Source organism: Clarias gariepinus, chromosome 14 (genome assembly GCF_024256425.1).
Source record: "Clarias gariepinus isolate MV-2021 ecotype Netherlands chromosome 14, CGAR_prim_01v2, whole genome shotgun sequence".
Classification (NCBI taxonomy): Eukaryota; Metazoa; Chordata; class Actinopteri; order Siluriformes; family Clariidae; genus Clarias; species Clarias gariepinus.
The window spans coordinates 22994539-23015692 of NC_071113.1; the positions used below are offsets into that span (position 1 = coordinate 22994539).

General features: G+C 37.9%; 1 protein-coding gene across 2 annotated transcripts in view; it reads left to right on the plus strand.

The window, feature by feature from the left end:
• Positions 1-21154, plus strand: part of rnf213b (ring finger protein 213b) — a 47323-nt gene that overhangs the window by 3178 nt on the left and 22991 nt on the right. For both annotated transcript variants that reach the window (XM_053510912.1, XM_053510914.1), the window contains exons 4-30: positions 66-229; positions 343-608; positions 689-912; positions 3326-3532; positions 3764-3986; positions 4072-4127; positions 4311-4479; positions 4561-4704; positions 4791-4889; positions 4980-5108; positions 5194-5359; positions 6287-6454; positions 7380-7529; positions 7614-8233; positions 8557-8716; positions 9862-10079; positions 10166-10309; positions 10661-10813; positions 10949-12401; positions 12513-12697; positions 12818-12973; positions 13399-17334; positions 17444-17580; positions 19499-19597; positions 19795-19913; positions 19992-20108; positions 20233-20279. In XM_053510912.1, the coding sequence (XP_053366887.1) occupies positions 66-229; positions 343-608; positions 689-912; positions 3326-3532; positions 3764-3986; positions 4072-4127; positions 4311-4479; positions 4561-4704; positions 4791-4889; positions 4980-5108; positions 5194-5359; positions 6287-6454; positions 7380-7529; positions 7614-8233; positions 8557-8716; positions 9862-10079; positions 10166-10309; positions 10661-10813; positions 10949-12401; positions 12513-12697; positions 12818-12973; positions 13399-17334; positions 17444-17580; positions 19499-19597; positions 19795-19913; positions 19992-20108; positions 20233-20279 (9709 nt within the window). The remainder of the gene's footprint in view (positions 1-65; positions 230-342; positions 609-688; positions 913-3325; positions 3533-3763; positions 3987-4071; positions 4128-4310; positions 4480-4560; positions 4705-4790; positions 4890-4979; positions 5109-5193; positions 5360-6286; positions 6455-7379; positions 7530-7613; positions 8234-8556; positions 8717-9861; positions 10080-10165; positions 10310-10660; positions 10814-10948; positions 12402-12512; positions 12698-12817; positions 12974-13398; positions 17335-17443; positions 17581-19498; positions 19598-19794; positions 19914-19991; positions 20109-20232; positions 20280-21154) is intronic.

The following is a 21154-nucleotide window of genomic DNA, read 5'->3' on the forward strand; positions in this document are numbered from 1 at the left end:
TGAATCTTCCAATGCATGGTCTTGGCTTGTGTTGATACTTTTGTTTTGTTTCATATGTTAAGTAGAGAAATTGATAAGAAAGTCTGTTTAATTGAGGCAAACCTCTCTATTGATGAACATTATGTGAAGAGAGGTGGAGTGCTATACTATAACTATGCAGTGCAGCAACGAAGGAAAAAAATAGTAGAAATTGCCAAAAGAACGCTCACTTTCAATCCCTCATTGAAAGGTAGGAAAATTTGGTCCTTTTAAAAAACTAACTGACTAACTAACTAACTAACTAACTAATTATTTAATTTGGGTTACTATTTGATCACTTTGTTTATCCTTTATCCTGCCTAGAAATTCATCTCTTTGAGGGCCATATAAGTGGATCAGGTTTTAAGGAATGGCTGAGGAGCTGGATCACATCTGCAGAAAAAGAAATATCTGAGGCCTGGCAGAATTCTGCACGCATACTACTTAACAGATTGTTTGAACAATGGGAACCATCTAATCAGGAGACTATAAGAACATTCATACAGCTCTTAAATAATTATATTTGGTGTTTTTATAATTCCAATCAGCGAGTGTTCTACCATCAAAATCTGCCTGCTCCTTTTGTAGAGGTTAGTTAATGCTGTTGATTATAACAAAGCAATTAAATCTTTCACAAATTGCTACATCAACTCCTGATGCTCTGTTTTAGGTGTATGAATTGATTGCAAAGAAGCTGGTCGACATTCTAAATGCTGCAGGAAGTTCGGCTAATTCCGACCCTCTTGTACTAGGCCTCTCAGTGTTTCAGGTGGCCCGTGCATGTGGTGTGAAGCTTGCGATTAAAGGTTGGGGTACGCTGTGTCATCTGGTCTCATCTGCCCCTGCTCTTAAACAAGTACAAGAAATACAAAATTCCTTTCCCACACTGCCGCAGTAAGTATAAAAATCAGTAATGCAGAGGGAATCTGTTTTAAAATGTAACTGTGTGAATGTAAAATACAATAATATATATATATATATATATATATATATATATATATATATTTACTACTTATAAGTATGCATGGGGTCATATACAGACAGGTGATACATTAAAGGGAAAACCTACATTATATAACCAAAAGTTTGTGGACACCAGACCATCCAGAGGTTGTGCTCTATATGCTGTTATAAGCTCAGGGCGCAAGTTTCCACCGTGAGAAAAGGAACCATGTTGTGGGATTGTAAAAGGTGGATCCGCTGTAAATGGGCGGTTGCTAGGCAAAACCACCGTATGGGGAAATCAATTCAATTTAATTTTATCTATATAGCGCTTTTAACAATGGTCATTGTCTCAAAGCAGCTTCACAAAAATGAAAGAATTTTTTAGAAAAGAACATTTTTGGAAGTGTGTATGTGTGAGAAAAATGTATCTAGATAATAATGAGATGAATAAATGAATGATGAATAAAATGTCTCTGCTAAGCCAAGGGTGACGGTGACAGTGGCAAGGAAAAACCCCCGAGATGGCAATAGAAAGAAACCTTAAGCGGAACCAGACTCAACAGGGAACCCATCCTCATTTGGGTGATAACAGATAGAAATTATATAACATCATGTGTGTTATGCAGCTGAAAGTTCAATATAACAGAAGTTATTTAAATTAACATGAAGTCCAGTTCAGCACAGGAAGTCAGTAGGTGCAGAGGGCAGATGTGGTCTGTATCACTGGAAGCACAGGAGCAGCATGTGTAGCTCCAACCATCATAAAGCAGAATCCAGCTGGAGCTGGTCCTTCTCTGGATGCCTCAGGAACCTCTCAGGGTTGGCCTTTGTCTACTGAAGCTGGCAAAATCTCCAGATGCCTCGGGATGAGTAGAAAAGTGCAGAACAGATGGAGAGAATTAGCGTAGTTGCCATTCAGGATAGATGTACTGGAGTATAAGGTTATGGGATGAGTTACGCTTATGCCAGATTAAAGAGATGTGTCTTGAGTCTACTTTTGAATTGGGAAACCATGTCTGCTCCCCGAACACTGTCTGGAAGGCTATTCCAAAGCTTTGGAGCTAAAAATGAAAAAGCCCTACCCCTTTTTGTAAATTTTGAAATCCTGGGAATTACCAGAGGCCCGGAATTTTGTGATCTTAAGGAACGTGGTGGATTATAGCGTATCAGAAGACTGGTTAGGTATGTGGGAGCTAAACCATTTAAGGCCTTGTATGTAAGTAATACTATTTTGTAATTAATTCTAAACTGAACAGGGAGCCACTGCAAGAATGATAATATTGGGGTTATATGATCATATTTTCTTGATCTAGTGAGAACCCTGGCGGCTGCATTTTGGACTAACTGTAGCTTGTTTATTGAGGATGCAGGACAACCACCTAGTAATGCATTACAATAGTCCAGTCTGGAGGTCATAAAAGCATGAACTAGCTTTTCTGCATCAGATACGGATAAGATGTTCCTAAGCTTGGCAATATTTCTAAGATGGAAAAAGGCTGTTTTTGTGATATTAGAAATATGAATTTTCAAATGACAAGTTACTGTCTAATATTACGCCCAGTTGATATCACTGGAGATGTGCTACACCTGGCAGCGCATCTATTTAGGCCCCTGGAAACCAGCATGCAGCGTGCAATCATTAGGTAGCACAGGCTAGAGAGCATGACCCTCCGGTATTAGGCCCAAAAAACAATGCAAAGACAGAAGTTTTAGGTTTTTGTTTTTAGTTACTTTTGAGTTCTAATTAATAAACTCACTCCTTCTTACTTTCACTATAACATCTCGTGGCCATGCCCGCACCATGTAACATTTTTAGTTTAATCATTTGACTGACACTTTAAATTCAAAGTGGCTTGCACTAAAATTGTATATCAAGCAGTTTAGGCTTTATGTTTATTTTAAGATCAATTAAGGTTACTCTTATTTTTTTCTTAGTTTGTTTTTACTACCAGCACAATCATTGCTTTTACTAAAAGGTATTTAATGCACTTTTGATTACTTTAGATTTAGCGCATAATTCATAAGCAAATAACTTCCAAGAATTGTTTTATTTTATTTTATTTTACAACCCCATACAAATACACAAGATTTCTTTCCCATTTCAGGTTTAATTAAAGACAACACTGTTTACTGTTTTGAAGGTTTATCGGAGAATTTTAAAAAGGTTTTTATATAAATCATTTTATATTGTTTTGTAAACTATATAACTATGTAAACTATATGTGATGCTCATGAGTGTGTTATGAAAGCCCACTATTCTTCAATAAAATGCTATCTAATAAAATTTGTTATCATTATAATATACTTATTATTATTATTATTATTATTAATGGCTATTGTTTTGTTTAATTTGTTAATACAGTACAGTGAAAGGGCTGATGATCCAGTGTTCTCAGCTTACGGTCTCAGAGACGGTCCTGCTGGTTCCTCTTCTCCATTCTGTGTGGCAGCCTGGTGCAGCCTCAAAACGACTTGGCACATCTGTTGAGGAAGCAGCCTGGACAGGACTAGAAGATGTAACATACCGTACATACAGAGAAAAAATAAAAGTATATCTTGATAAGAGAAGGTTTGTCATTTTTGGTGTTTTTAACCCGACTCATGCAGTTCATGTTAATCCGTATACAGTAGTTAGTTAAAAAAATACATACAGTATACAATATTATATCCGAGTCATAAATGAAATAATAAAATATATTTTGACTACAAATATGTATGTACCTTATTTGTTTAAGTGATTCAGTAAATATAATGATAAGTATTTCTTTATCAAATTTCAAATCTTTTGTTATTTTTTAAGGATGATCCTTGAGCTGGTTGAAAAGCACAAGGAGCTGGCCAAGGACAAGCCTCATGTTTTGACCGCCTGGCTGTCCTTGATAGCATTTGATGATATATCCAAGTTTGCTAAGTTGACAAACATCGCACCTGAAAAGTTGATTCAGAGTCTGATGTACAGATTGAGAGATTTTCAAGAGTACGTTCGACAAACTGACCCCAAACATACAGAGACAAATCTGAGGGTAGGTGATAAGCAGATCACAGAACAAAGTTATTAATTTCCATCAAGGCTATTAAAAAAACTTACAAATTCTTTGTGCTTTGCAGATCACAGAAAACATTTTGACAGATCTGTTGAACTGTGTTGAAAAGGACAAAGACAGGTATGATTCTAGGACGAGGGTCACGCTTGTGATTCTTCTATCACGTTGTATGGAAAGATGTCATAGAGAAATCAAATGTTTTTAAAGAATAATATAATGAAAATATTTTGTTAAATATTTTTGTAACTGGTGTTTATTTACGTTTGTCATTGCATATTTAATTTTATATGATTTTACTTTCAGACTCATTTTAGACTTATCTGAATGGTTGGACTCCATATATCAGTGCTGTAGAAATATCCATAAGAGCACTTGCACAATGACTCGACTCCTTCCAGCTTATAAAGCAACAGTGCTGTCTTTTCAGCTGTTGCTAAAAATGGCCGAAATTCAGTATGAATTTCTTTCGAAGGTATCAACAGCTAAACACTTTTTATTTAACTCTGTTCTAGAACTACATTTACAACTTATTAATTTTTTTTTATCTTTGTAGCATGGAGAGGACAAAGATACAGAGAGAAAAAAACTTTTGAAACAGCTTGAATACACTCAAAATGAGTTTAGAAAGTGGAGATGTGATCTCCTTCAGAATCCTCTGTTTCAAAATTCCGTATTTAAATACCCGAAAGAAATAGAGGTAGGAAAATAATTAAAAAACTAATAATAGAAAACACTTGTAAATGACTACCTGTATAAATAATGTCATCCCCCCTCCCCCCACAGCTCTGGGGTGCTTTCTTTGGGTTGCAGTGTTCAATTCCCTCTGTTACAGAGCAATGGATGTGCAGCATAAAGGACGACTTAATAAAAAGGATCTCTGAGGTATCTCCAAAAAAGGGCATGTTCATGATTGTCTGTTAAAAAATAATGCATACAAAATTATATTATCTTCTGTTGTCTTTTATTCTACAGCTTAATGACATGGACAGGGTAAGGATCTGCTGTCTGGAAACCCCAGCAGGAGCTATAGAGAAAAGCCACTCTACTGTTAAGACATGTTTTCATAAGCTGTGCTTCTCTGCCATTAAAAAGTTATGCCAGGTTGGTGCCAGTTTGCTATGTAAATAGATTATTTTTTTTCATGTTCTCCAAAAATGAGTGCATGAATATTTCATGTCGCATTCAGGAAAGTAAAGAAGGGACTCTTCTGAAAGCTCTACAGCCAAACCTGAAACATGTTTCTTCATCCATTTTGTCTTCAATTGTTACTGAGTCAGCAGCTCGTTTTGGAGAAGACAGAGTGACCCAGCTACTGAATGACCAATCTGCCATCTACGTCCTCTTATCTCAAGGTACACCACATCTCTGAAACCTTATCAACTATGCATATCTTTTTATTCCATTAAGTAGACATAAGATTCATTGCTTCTGTCAGTTAAATCTATATGTTTAAGAAAAAAAAATGATTTTGTTCTAACTCGTGATGAACCAGTGGCATCTGTTATTATGAAAGTAAAGGACCTTTACTTTAAATACTTGTTAATGCAAACACTGCATGACATGAAATCCTTTGACAGTCACACAGTTTCTCTGGAAGAATCTCAAATAAGCGTGTGTTTAGAATACTAGATGAGCAAACCCAAAGAATGAGAAAGCATTTGGAATTTGCCGTATTCCTCATGGATCAGAAAAAGCGAATGTAGTGACACGAATAAGTAATGGAATGGTAATGCTATTTTTAAAACATAACCAAAAATTTTTATTAAATTGTAACATTTGTCATTACCCCATCAGTTGTCGGCAATCCCTCTAACCCTGGCACATATATTACATAAACAAGTAAAAAGTGAAATACAACTGGAAACTATAATTTTTATATATATTTTTTTTCCCTTATCCTACTTTATTTTATTATGTTAATCATTTTTCTTTTTGTTCTTTTAACTTGTCTTAATTTACACAAATCAGCCATAATATTAAAATGCCAACCTTAGGTTCATATTGTGCTGTGGTGTCTGGTACTGGGACGTTGGCAGCAAATCTTTTGGGTGCTGTGGCTTGCAGGGTGGGGCCTCGATGGATCAGACTTTTTGTCCAGCACATTCTATACATGCTCGGTCAGATTTAGATTTTGGGAGTTCCCATAGGCGTAGATGAGTTTTTGGTGCCCCTGACCCTGTGACCAATAAAGCATCTTATCTTGTTTGAACTATGGCCATACACTTATAATATAACAACACATACGGTATAGCTAACAGACTGATTATTTTTCCCTTCAGGAGACTGGAGTCATGACAAATTAAATGAAGAGGCCAATCAAATAATGAGCATGTCCCAGGCTACTTTAGGTGATTTGGTCAGTTCTCTTTGCCAGGGTAATATTCCCTTTGGTCAACTACGGATTATCCTGAAACACAAGAAACAATTCCAAGAGCTGTACAAAAAATGTAAGTACCATGTACGTATGCCTATATGACTGGCCTTTGCAGAAGAGTCATATGTATGTAAAAGATCATAGAATGTACATGTGTTTTTTTTTTAGTTATGTTTCACACATTCTCCATATGGAGACTTTTTTCACATAGTGCAGGCATTTTTATTTTTCCACTTGTTCATGTTTCTTAATATATGATTATTTTATTTCCATATGTAATTTTTGTAATTTCAAAAATGTTTACATTATTGTTTCACAGTGATTATTGTTCATAGGTAATTGTTTTATACAATAGATTTACAGTACTGTACTGTGGAGGCCTTGAGCAACCAAACATTTCTTCCATAGAGTCCAATTTTTTTTAATGTATTTTGTATTTCTGATTTTTTTTTTTTAAACATTGTAGTCTTGAGAAATAGTGGCAAGTTTTTGGCTTTAATTTTCAGTCCAGCCCATGTACCTGACCAGTTTCGAAGAAATGATTTTTGTTAGTTTAGCCACACAGTGACATATGAATCATTCAAGCATTAAAAAACACTTTAAAGCATGAATCAGTGAGAAACAGGTACAGATGATGACAGATGATCAGGCCAGTGATTAGTATACTGGTAATGTTGAGTGGTTAGAACAGATGAGAGGGGAAATGAGGTTGCTGCTAAGATTGTAACATAAACAACCAGTTTTAAAGTTGTGTCTTTAGGCACTTTGCAGCCTGTCACAGTAAAACACTTAAATTTCATTCACTCATCATCAATCATTAATTTAGTTCAACATGCAATTTTAGGGCAGAAAATGCACTTTCACATGTTTTCTTTGTTTGTTTTTTACATCATCACATGTAAGCTGTATCTAATTTTTATAGAAGGGTAACTGTGTTTACATGTGTTGCATTTCACCATTGATCACCATGTTTTAAGTTTGTGAGTCTCCATTTTTAGGTCAAAAACACTTGAAATTGGATAAAATTACTGTTGATCCAGAAAGACTGCTTAATCAAAGAGAGAAAGATTGCCAAGCCATGCTGGAACAGAGGGAACATATAAATGTCCTCATAAAAATGCTTGGGAAAATTTCAGAGATAATTCACGGTAAGTTTCCTACTGTACAATAACAGCATGTACATTTACCAGCATTCGTAATTTAACTGAATATCTCTGTTAATGCTTTATCAGTACCCGAGATCTCAGTACTTGAGCAAGAGCACAAGATTAGTATGCATCCACTGGGATTAAATAAGCTGGTGGTAGTACAACCATGCTTCTCTAATGAAGATCTAAACGGGATTTTAACGGGGAAGGTTTTGTGCTACAGTGCTGACTTAACTAAAGTGCTCAGTGCAGCAAAAGAGATGCATGAATTCCAAGACAGCAACCTGATTCTCAAATCATGGATGGACAGAGCTAACGCATTGGCATCTAAGATCACGGAGTCTGAAACTCTGGGTCTGGAAGATGTTCTTTCTGTAATCTGGCAACCTTCTCTTCGTGAATTTTATCAGCTTGGTATAAGGATTGGAAATGGATTTGTAACTTTTGAGGAACTGGACAAGGCTGTTAAAGGGTGTGAAGACGAAGGTAATGGCGTTCGGCTCCGTAAGGAGATGAAACTTATGGCCTCTAAGCTTGACAAGTATCCAGGTCTGATGGAAAACTGGCTGGAACAAAGGCTTAAACAGATCCAGGAGTATAGACAGCTTCACCATGCAGCAGAGTCTTCCAATGCAATACTGAAGATAAGAGACAAACTCAATCTGAAAGGAGACTTCAGCCATATACACAGTCTCACTCAGCTGGTAAAATGAGTTCAATGATTACCCTTATTAGATTTGCTTAAGTATTATATAATAAGCTGTAAATGGATAATATGCTGTGAACAATTAAAGCAATGCACTGGTCAACCAAATGATCATTTTATATATTATATATACAGTATATTAACTGTGATGAACTGCAAAAAACAAAAATACAGCAATTACCCAAACATATTGTTCAGAACTTTAATGTTAATATGAGTTGATATTTTTGTATAAATTTACAGTAGTTTCTTAGTAAAGTAGTCAATAACTATTTGACAGTAAGATGTTTGCAGTAAGCAAAACAACACTGTTTTGTACAGAATGAAGATTCATTTAAAAACCAGCATCTGCTTTCATTGAGCGATGACCTTATTAAGGCCAAGCAAAAGCTATCTCATGTCAGCCATCAGCACACAGCTTGTCTGGAGGCATTCCTGAAGAGCGAAAATCTAGTCAACTGGGTTAAGACCACAATTAAAAGTAAGTTCATTAAGTGTATCAAATGTATTCTGTTTTTCAAAGTTGAAAACATATGCATGTCTGGTTGCACTTTTTAGAAAACCTTTACTGTGTAACCTATGAACAGCATTTCTGAGCATGTATTTTTATAATATTAAAACATATGTGGCGGCACGGTGGTGTAGTGGTTAGCACTGTCGCCTTGCACCTCCAGCGTCCGGGTTTGACTCCCGACCAGGCTCGATTGCCCTGTGTGCATGAAGTTTGCATGTCCTCCCTGTGCTTGGTGGGTTTCCTCCAGGTAAACCAGTTTCCTCCCACAATCCAAAGATATGCAGGTTAGGCTAATTGGCATTCCTAAATTGCCCATAGTGTGTGAATGAGTGTGTGTATGTGTGTGTGCCCTGCGATGGATTGGCACCCTGTCCAGGGTGTACCCTGCCTCGTGCCCCAAGCCTCCTGGAATAGGAGGTCCCCACGGCCCTGAATACAGGATAAAGTGGTATAGAAGATAAGTGAGTGAGTGAGTGAGTGAGTAAAACATATGTTGAACTTACTTGAGTGCTAACATATTCTACTAGCATCAGCTAATAGTTCTTCAATGGGTAGGTCAGGATAGATGCACCTCCAGGGTCCGTGTTCGATTCCCGGATAGGTTTGATTTCTGTCTCTGTGTGCATGGAATTTCTATTTTCTCTACGTGCTTGGTTGATGTCCTCGAGGTACTTCAGGTTCTTTCCAAATTGCCCATAGTGTGCAAATAAGTGTGTGTTTGCTCTGCAGTGGGTTGGCACCCTGTACAGGATGTATCACTATTCCTGGGATAGGCTTTAGGCCCCACGTGACCCTGAATACAGGATAAAACGGTATACTGTAGATGATGAGTGAGTGAGTAAGTTATAAGTAAGTATAAGAGTAAGTAATAGGACTAAACTATTGTTTACGTCATAATGAAATACCAAACTTTTTTATTAGTACTTACTGAATAATTACCCAATAATCATTGTAGTTAATACTAGTGACCTACAGTAGGTTTTAATATAGTACTACTCAATAGTTTCTGTTTAGTTACCTATGACTTTTCAAGCTGAATTGTAAATTGTTAACAACTTTCCTACTTAAATGTTTATTTCCTTCAATGATTATACATTTGTGCTTTTGAATAGATCGCAGTGAGTTGAAGGTTTTTGTGGATTTGGCTTCAATTTCGGCTGGAGAGAATGACACGGAGATTGACAGATTGACCGGTTTTCAAGATGCTGTCTCAGGTTACAGTCCCTTGTTATACTCCTTGCATGAGAATGCAGGTTTTGAACAGTTGATTGCCTGTGCTCAGGAAGTCTGGGATGCTCTCAATAGAGATGAAAAACTTCCAGAAAAACTGGTAAGCTTTGGTTTAGAAATATGCAGAATAGACAGTAATTCTAAGCAGATTCTAAGTTGTTAACAGCATGTGGATCCTGTCCGTAGACACACTCCGATTGTTGGTTAGCCTGGTTAAAAGGACTAAGGGAAACTCATGGCTCTGTGGAAAAGTCCTCACTTTTTTTGGCCTCAGCGATCAATACCCATGGTGTGTACCATATTTGCTGGCCAGATCATTCTTCTGGAAAGGTGAGTAGAAGGATGAATTTACAGTATGGCAATGAACTCAAAAAGGAAACTTGTAGGTTTCTATGCACTCAAATGCACCCATTGTAGTGTTATTTGTTATGACATTTTCTAGGCTGATTTACATTAGCATGTCATTAGTGTGGTCTTGTTAAAGTTTAGAGAATTCTAATCTGTTGATAATATGACAAGACAGACATCAAGTACAAAATTATACAATTTATAGTGTAATGAAGCTTTAAATAATGACTTACAGTATATACACGTACATTTTTATGAAGAAATTTGTGAAGGAATCTTTAAGTTCTAAAGTTCTAAATTTCTTTTTGTTTCCTTTTTTTTTTTTTTTTTTAGAAATCCCTGGGCAGTGTTTTATGTGTGAAGGTAAAAACCAGTGAAATAGATAAAACTTACAGTCTTGATGAATTATTGGAGTTACAGAACAAGCTAATGCTCATGTCATCCAAGGGAGAGCATAGCAAAGAACAAGTAAACAAGTTCACAGAGGTCAGTTTACCAGAGCACCTATTCTGAATGATATTTTAATCGATAGAAAGAATGGATTATACGTTCAGGAATGGAAGATATTACTATATTAAGAGATTGAATAAATTGTGTGAAAATTACTTCTTTTTATTTTAGGTATTTGAAGGCGTACAGAGAATGGCGCGTATACTCATGCAGCTATGTTCATCTGGGAACCTATTCTTCCGAGACTTATTTGCATATGTAATATGCAACCATGAGAAAAAACCATGCATTAACATACATGTTCCCTTGCTTGGGAAACATTTTATGTATAATGGACATATTGCCGAGGAGCTTCAAAAAGTATGCCGCTGTATGGAAGCCTGCTATGAAGACTGGCGTAGCTTTATGTCTGAGCTGCGCTCTCAGTTCTATGCTCTCAATTATTATACTTCGGAACAATTGGTCTACCTTTGCCAATGGATCAACAAAATCTGTGAAAAAGGGATGCCTGTGCCACAACAAATATGGCACTTGCTTACCCCGCTTAAGCCAGACAGTACACTAAGTGATATCAGAAATGCCTTTGAAAAAGCAAAAGAGAGTCTTCAGTCTGACCTTCAGAGCCAATTCAGTTCTGACTCAGAATCTGAAGAGTCTATGGATATTAGCAGACCCAAACTGCACAAAGAAGACACTAATATCGACAATGATTCTGAAGAAGACATTTTTCCTGAGGATATGATGGAAGAAAATTCATCTAACTCTGTAGCATATTCTGAAGAATATTGTGAGATGGGCAGCCTTCAGGGAGATAGTGAGGAGGAAGAAGGTTCAGCTGAAGCGGATGAGCTTGAGTGGGAGGACACCAGTGATGAAGCTGGAACAGAAAAAGATATGATAGAAACTTGTTCAGTTTCATCCGCATCGCTCCAAGAATGCAAAATTCCAAACATAGTTATGGAAACATTGGCGGATTCGTGGCAGGACTTCAGGAATAACAGGACCAAATATCTTACACAATACATGGACGTTAAAACCCTTGCTCAGTTCCTTTCCTGTTTCTCTACTATGAACAACCTCAACATCATGCGCAAGTTGCCATCTATTCTTCAAGAAGGAAAGCCCAATCTCATTGATTGCCCTTCTACAGAACTAATAACCAACACACTTGCTTTGTACATGGAGAGCCAAGAACAGGCTTTTCCCTCAGTTGATGAGGTGCTAATATGCCAAGAGGACACAAGTGAAGAAGAGGTTGAGATCTTTCTTCGGAGATGCCTAGGCCAAGGTGCTCCAAATCACCATCAGAAAATCTACACATTGGTTAATCCAGGTTTACTGACCTATGATGTGAGTGTGGCTCTGGCAGAGCGTTTTGAGGCAATGGAGCGGAGTGCTAGGTCTCATTTTCGCCTGGTAATAGTGTCTCCTGTGAACCAAAGCAGCTATGTCCCGTTATACTTTAGCAACTACAAGGTACAAGCAGGCTTGAGTCTTTCTTTGGAAAGTGCCAAGGAATACCTTAGGCATCACTTAACTACTACCTATGTTCAAAGCCGCCAACGTCAGGTCTTTCCAGATGGTATTTCATCCTGGTTGATTACTTCTAGACGTGCAGCTGTTGGTATGTACAGTATTTAAGTCTATAGAAATATGTTTAATTTAAATGAATGGAATAAAATGATTAAAATATTATGTGAAAAAAATTCCACTTGTCACTCTTGTGTCCCTGCAGGAAAGTCACTCTATGTTACCAGGATGTTCCAGAATTTTAGGAGAACCTTTCCAACGGCAACTTACCTTACAGTTAGACTGATAGAACCCAAAGTTAATTTTGACTGCTTAGTTCAAACACTTTGTGAGAAGCAGGCATCACTAAAAGAACAAGATCCTGTTCTCCTGCACATTGACACTGCAGCTGTATGTTCCACTACCTTACATTTCTATTCTTTGCAAAGTCTACTAATTGGAGTCATTTTACTTTTGTATGAGTTTGATGCTAACAAATTCATACATGCTAACAGATATTTGACTTAACAGGTTCGTTGTGGTTTAGAGGAGTTCCTGTTCAGATTACTCATTCTAGGATGTCTGAGAGACAGTGAAGGGAAACTATGGAGGAGAAACACAGCCCACTTGATTGTAGTTGAAGCACTTCTTCCAGATTCTGCGCATCATAGTAAAACTCGTAAAGAGGTTTGTCTGTTTCTGCTCTCTATTACAACCAGGCTACTTTCATTTGATTTCCCTACTTTCACCCACTACCCAAGACATTCTGTTGCGTAATTCAATAGTGAATTTTTATAAAATACTTGGACATTTCTTTAACAAATTCACAAAAGGTTTCAGAGGTACCTAATATGTTTATGTCACTGTTGCAGCTAAAATGCCGTTTTTCATACCTAAAACTTTTTATTTCACTTTAACGAAAATACAATTTCTCTGCCTATATTTATGAGCTGCTAATACAATACAAAAATGAAGAAAGGACATAAGCAGGGAACCTTTTTTGTTTATACATAGACACTAAAGAACCATCAAAATATCAAACAATGACTAAAAAGCAAATTGCATAATAGGTGCCTTTTTAAATAATTATTTTTCTCTTTGCTTCTTTTCAGTCAACCCAAGGTCTTCTTAGCTTACTGCCAACCATTCACTGTAAACCACCAAATGAAGTCAGAGAAATGGAGCTCAAAATCAGATCTGGTCAGATAAAATATACATCCTTAGACCCACTGATGGACTCCCAAGAGTTTAAGAGTGAAGGTGTTCAGAGACCTTACCAATATTTGATAAGATTCAACAGAAATGAGAATTTGGACCATTTCAAATATGAAGATGGGTCCATAGAGGGCAATAAAGTGAATTGTCTTCATCATCTTTTATCAAACTGTGGACTAAAGGACCCCTCATGGGCTGAACTGAAGCACTTTACTTGGTTTCTCAACCTGCAGCTCAAAGATTGTGAGAAATCAGGATTCTGTGATCCAAACTTTTTTGGTAGCATTTTGAGTGGATTCAAAAGCTTTATAGTAAAATTCATGATACACATGGCAAGGGACTTTGCATCTCCCTCCCTGGACAGCTCGGACAAAAGCCCTTTACCTCTTTTGGAGAGTGATCATCAGGATGGTCTTTTAGGCAGATTAACTATACGGAAGCGGTGGGAGAATAAACCTCATCCATATATCTTTTTTAATGCAGATCACTTGACCATGACCTTCCTTGGTTTTCATGTAAAGCAGAGTTCTACCAAAAACATTGTTAATGTGGTTGACCAAAAAACTAAGGAAGTTTTGATGGGAGATGTAATGTCACTCGACCTGTTTACAGGACTTCGAAATCAAAACATTTCATTTTCTGAAGTCTTTGACGATTTGCCAAGAAAGACCAAGATACAAAAGATTTCCCTTGTCGTTGGTGCCAAGATAGGGGAACAATTTGATCCTGATCCTACATATGAACTCACTTCTGATAATGTAATGAAGATGCTGGCCATCCATATGAGATTCAGGTGCGAAATTCCTGTGATCATAATGGGGGAAACTGGCTGTGGGAAGACCAGACTAGTGAAGTTTCTTTGTGATCTGCAAAGGGAAGGCAGAAACATTGAAAACATGAAACTGGTTAAAGTTCATGGAGGGACTACTGCTGACACTATATACAAGAAGGTGAGGGAGGCAGAAGAACTTGCACAGAGAAACAGTGAAAAACACAAACTAGACACTATTTTGTTTTTTGATGAAGCGAACACCACAGAGGCCATCTTTGCTATCAAAGAAGTACTATGTGACAAGACTGTGCAAGGAGTTCCTTTGAAGAAAAATTCTGGTCTAAAGATAATTGCTGCATGTAATCCTTACAGGAAGCACACTCCCAGAATGATTGAACGCTTGGAGAGAGCTGGATTGGGCTACAGAGTAAAGGCTGGGGAAACAGAGGACCGATTTGGTCAAGTTCCCATGCGCCAGCTTGTATACAGAGTTCATCCTTTGCCGCCAAGTATGATTCCCCTTGTTTGGGACTTTGGACAGTTAAGTGAATCAACAGAACTTTCTTACATCCAACAAATTGTAAAGAAACAAATTGAAGAGCACTTCTTGCCATCACAATGCCAGAGTGTGATCAGTGAAGCGTTGGCAGCCTCTCAAAAGCATATGCGTCATCAAGTAGATGAGTGCAGTTTTGTAAGTCTTAGGGATGTTGAGAGATCAATGAGGGTGCTAGTGTGGTTCTACCAACACAGAGAACACATTTTTCCAAAATGTCAGGAGATTGACATGGTACAAATGACCTTTAAATGCTTGGCCCTTGCTTTGGGTGTTTGCTATTATCCATCACTTGAGTTCAGAGACAACTATTTGCAGAATATTAGTGATGTCTTTCCTCAACCACTTAACACCAAACAAGCGCTGGAGCATGAGATTTCCTCTTGCCAAGACTTCTTCCTCCAAGGCATTCGCACAAGAGAGACAATTGCTAAAAATTTAGCACTGAAAGAAAATGTCTTTCTCATGGTGATCTGCATTGAGCTGAAGATCCCACTTTTTCTGGTAGGCAAGCCAGGGAGCTCTAAATCTCTTGCCAAAACTGTTGTTGCTGATGCCATGCAGAGGCAGGCATCTCACAGTGAATTGTTCCAGATGCTTAAAGAGGTGCACATGGTGTCATTTCAGTGCAGCCCTCACTCAAGTCCAGAAGGGATCATTGGAACTTTCAGAAATTGTGCTCGTTTTCAAAAAGACAAGAACTTGGATGAGTATGTATCAGTGGTTGTGTTGGATGAGATAGGATTAGCAGAAGATTCTCCACAGATGCCATTGAAAACCCTGCACCCTCTTTTGGAGGATGGTTGCATTGACAATGACAGGCCAGATCCACACATGAAAGTGGGTTTTGTTGGAATCTCAAACTGGGCTCTCGATCCTGCTAAGATGAATCGAGGTATTTTTGTCTCTCGTTGGGATCCAAGTGAAAATGAATTAGTGGAGACAGCCAAAGGTATCTGTTCGTCATCTGAGTCAGTTCTTCGCAAAATCAGTCATCTTCTGCCTAAACTGGCGAAAGGATTTTTAAGCATTTGTAAAAATGACAGGGATCAATTTTTTGGACTCAGGGATTTTTATAATTTGGTGAAAATGATTTTTGCTGTAGTGAAAAACACAGACCATGAACCCAGTGACAGTGACTTAGCACAAGCTATACTGCGGAATTTCAGTGGACAAAAAGACAACTTTGATCCTTTTGGTCATTTCCAAGATCTCTTCTCAAATCATCAAGACGTCCTTATGATAAGCACGCTAGAAATGGTTAAACAGAACCTTGATCACAACAATGAAGAAGAATGTCGTTATCTCCTTCTGCTCACAACAAACAATGCTGCCCTGTACATAATTCAGCAGTGTATTTTTTCAAAAGATGAAAAAAACTGCCCTGAAATTGTGTTTGGTTCTGGATTTCCCAAAGATCAGGAGTATGCTCAAATCTGCCGTAATGTGAGTCGAGTCAAGACGTGTATGGAAACTGGCCGGACTGTCATCCTCTTGAATTTGCTTAATCTATATGAGAGTCTGTATGATGCATTGAATCAGTACTATGTTTACTTTTGTGGGCAGCAGTATGTCGACCTGGGATTAGGGTCACACAGGGTAAAATGTCGAGTTCACAAAAGCTTTAGACTGATTGTTATTGAAGACCAGGAAAAGGTCTATGACAAGTTTCCTGTCCCGCTGAAAAATAGGCTGGAGAAGCACAAAGTAGATAGGAGTACAGATTTGACACCATGGCAACACAGAGTTCTGGAAAAACTCAAGAACTGGGTGCAGGAGTTTTCTCACTATTCTAAGACAACTGAATCAGATTTCAGCTCATTTGATGCCTTTGTTGGCTTTCATGGAGATGCTTGTGCCAGTGCTCTCCTTCAAGCATTAGAAAGAAGAGAAAAACAGGATTATCCAAAAGTGGAAGATGGACAGATTGACACTAGCATGCCCAGCAAGAGGCGCAAAAGTATGTCCATGTCCACAGAGTTTAGCAGTCTGTCTATGACCGCAGAGAAAGACATAAAGGAACATAAGGAGCAGGTGTTCGATCAAGAAGAAGGAGTTCAGTCTTATCATGCTGCACTCGATGATAAGGACAGTGCTTTAACAGGCAGCGAGACTCTTCTTGATGAAAACAATAAGGGACTTGTTTTGATGGATGTAGCTGACAGTGACGACAACATTGAATCTGAAGGCAAACAAGATTTTCTGGAGGAAATTCCCAAGACTGTGGAAATGGATATATATCCAGATGACAATGATGAAGTCAACTTAAATGAGCCAAATGAATCCATAGATGAGGAGGAAGATGTCTATGAATGTGCCAAATCCTTTTTGTTGAACTGCGCCACACCGGATTCTGTGTTAAGGTTAAAGAACTCAGGACTGGGAAACAGTGAAGGAATAAGACTTCAAAGGCTATATTTTGGTCAGCAAGATCACCATTCCCTCAGAGGATTTTTGGACAGTCATTTAAGGAAGAGTGACAAGGAAAAGAAAAAATTCATAGAGGTGAGAAAGGTTATTGGACATGTAAAGAAAATTGGTATTGGTGTAAATTTGTGTATATAACGGTTTTGTAATAAATTTAATTACATTTAAATGTTGCATTTTGTGCTAGGTAACCACCTTCTCTAGTCTGCTAACTAAAGCTGATGTGCGAAATCTGGCCCAAGCTTTGGGTCTGTCCATGGAACGGCTACTTTTGCTCTCTCTGCACCAGTTTGACACAGAAGTTTCTTTCTGCAGCAAAATTCGGTACAGAGTACAATAATCATATATTGCCAAGCTTTATAAATTCTATATTGTACCCATGTCACATTTACAGTGGCAGGAAAAAGTATTTGAACCTTTTGGAATTGCATGGTTTTCTGCATTAATTCATAAAGTCATAAAATGTGATCTGATCTTCATCGGTTAAGAGTATTGTCAAACATAATGTGCCTAAAATACAGTAATAACACAAAAGAATTTTGATCTTTCTTTCAACAACCATAGTAACCTTATAGTGCTAATGGAAAAAGTATGTGATCCTTACAAATTTCAAAGACTTCACCATTCTACAGGTAGGCAAACAGGAGACACTCTGGGACTGTGGCTACTCTAACAAAAAGTGGGCACTCAGTCAAAATGACCCAGGATTTAAAAGCATCATTGAAAATGGCAAACATCTATGTTTATGAGTCACAGTACAGTGGAACCTCGGATTACGAGCATAATTCGTTCCGGAAGCGGGCTTGTATTCCAAAACACTCGTAAATCAAAGCACATTTTCCCATGAGAAATAATGAAAAATAAAATTATTTGTTCCACAGTCCAAAAAAGTTAATACAGAAAAATAATTAAAACAAAATATAAAGTTAAAATAAAACAAATTAACCTGCACGTTACCTTAAAAAAAGGAAAAATTAAAATCCCAACAGATAAGTGTTTCCATTTATGCGCACAGGCGCTGTGTGTGTGTTTTTCTCTCTCCCGCGCTGCTGAGTGTGTGTTATGTGTGTGCGCAAGCGTAATTTGACACCATGCCGGTTGTGTGTAAATGAAGCACCCCCTCTCTGTTTCACACACACACAAACACATTAAAGGCAAGAGAGAGAGGGAGAGAAAGAAAGTGAACCGACACGTTGTCAAATTACGCACGGGCACACATAACACACACACACTGCAGCGCAAGAGAAAGAAAAACACATATAACACACACACTCAAACATTGACACACAGTAAAGGCGAGAGAGTAAGAGAGCATGTGTGTGTGTGTGACACACATAACACACACTCTGCAGCGCAAGAGATGACACACACACACACACACGGATGTTGATTATACCAGTAAGAGACGAGCACTAAGACTCAGCAGGGGAGATGAATACCCGCAGCGCAAGAGAGAGAAAAAACGTTGGCTCAGTTGTGATGACGCGACGCTCGGTGTCAAAACAAGAAGCGCATGCGTTACACATGATACTCTGTGCTCGTAAACCACAACAACACTTGTTTTTTAAGTCAAAAATTATTAAAAATCTTTGCTCGTCTTGCGGAACACTCGTAAACCGCGTTACTCGTAATCCGAGGTTCCACTGTACGTTAAACATTGAACGAATAGGGTGTCCATTGCAGGACACCACAAAGAAGCTGCTGATTGCTAAAAAGACCAATGCTGCATGCCTGAAGTTTGCGAAAGAGCACATTTACACTCACATCGGTATTGCAAAATGTTTTGTACCCTGATAAAACAAAGATTGATTAAGATTTGCCAAGAACACGCAGCACTACATCTGACATAAAAAGGGTGCTGCTTATCGCCATGATTTGGGCCTGCTTTTCTGTATCAGGGCCTGGAAAGCTTGCAGTCATGTAATTAAGTATTCGCTTAATTACTGTACTTTACTTTTTTGTGTTATTATTTTGTCAATACCCTTGACTTAGATAAATATTAGATCACATTTTATGACAAATCAATGCAGAAACCACGAAATTACAAAAGGTTCACATACTTTTTCTTGCTATTGTGTATGTATCTTCTGTTCCATTCCAGGATTACAATGATTTTAAACAATTTTGTTTGTCAAAAACAAATATTTGTGAAGATTATTTTTAGTTTTATGTAGAAATTTCATGACTTTTGTTTTTACATTAAAATGAATGAAATATTTTTTCTCACTTTGGTCATTCTCAGAGGTTTTCTAAAGACTGCACATATGTCTCTGCACATCCTCTTGGTTCAGATGGATATGGAGGAATCAGTTTGCAAAAATGAACTCACTGCTTCTGCAAAGTAAGCGTTTTAGAACTTTTTTCCTTTTCTTTTTTAAATATAACATTAATAATTGCCATGTAATTTAATGTTTAATAAATATTTTTTAAAGCTTTTTTACTTTTAGAAACAAAAGTGGTATGTTATCACAGGTACTCCCATGTTTGTGATACAACATCTTTACATAGTTAGATTAAAACCTGCCAATCTGTTTTCAGGTACTGCACCATGAATGAACTTCTCGCTTTTCAATTAGAAGATCACAACTGCTATATTGTGTTTATCACAAAACTCTCAAGGATTGCAAGTGGCAATAAGTATATTGGATTTCAGGGAGGTGAGTAAAAGTACATTTTCATATAAGTGCAATTATGTCATGTCTCCAGGAGTTTCATTATTTTATGTTCTGAAACAGGTGGATGGCTTTCGACACATATTGATGACCTCAGAGACACCAATGACATGAGCTTGGATCTCTCTGTTTTTTGTGGAACACCAATCAGCAAGCTACTCTCCCAGTCGACAGAACCTGGTGTGTTGCTACCCATTAAGTATATAGTCCACATGCGTGCAGTTTTAATTCAAGGTAAAATGACAGAGTAAGATCCCTCATTAAATCACCCTTTTTGTTTTGATTGAAAATTTTGCATTTCTAGTTGCCATGGGAGCAGAAGATCAAGAAGCTATGGTCAAAAGCCAACAGGTAAGTTTACCCCAAACTGTAAAAAAAAAAATAAAATAGGGAGAGGTATTGTGTGGTGCTTGCCGTGCCACATGCTAATTATGCTAGCATCATGTTAGCGACATGCTAATATACTGTACTGTAGTTAGTATACTGATAGCAACATGCTAATCACGTTAGGGTCGCGGGGAGCCTGGAGCATACCCAGGAGACTTAGGGCACGAAGCAGGATACACCCTGGACAGGGTGCCAATCCATCGCAGGGCACACAGACATACACACACTCACACACTCTACAGGCAATTTGGGAACTCCAATTAACCTAACCTACATGTCTTTGGAATATGGGAGGAAACCGGGGTACAGGGAGAAAACCCACCAAGCACGAGGAGAACATGCAAATTGCATGAATCAAGCCTGGCCGGGAATCGACCCGGAGGTGCAAGGCGACAGGCCTAACCATTACACAACTGTGCCGCCTGCTAATCAAGTTAGCAACATGCTTATCATCATGCTAGCAACATGCTGATCACCTTACTATCATGCTAGCATCATGCTAATATTGTTAGCATCATGTTAGCAATATGCTAATCATATTAGCATCATGCTAGCAACATGTTAATATTGTTAGCATCATGTTGCTAGGCTCGTGGATTATTAGCATCATGATAAACACGAAATACTGATTAGTTGCCTAAGGTAAATGAGCACTCCCCTTGTGCCCGGGGTACAACCTATACTCTCTTGTGGGGTATGTTTTGACAGAGCTTGCAAGCCTTTTCAGATGTGGTTAATTTGAGACTTTTACCAAATTCTTGCTCTGCAGTAGAATCTGTCAAAATTGGTCTCAATGTTAAGTCTCTGGGATTTTGGCGCAATTTACACACCACCCCAAT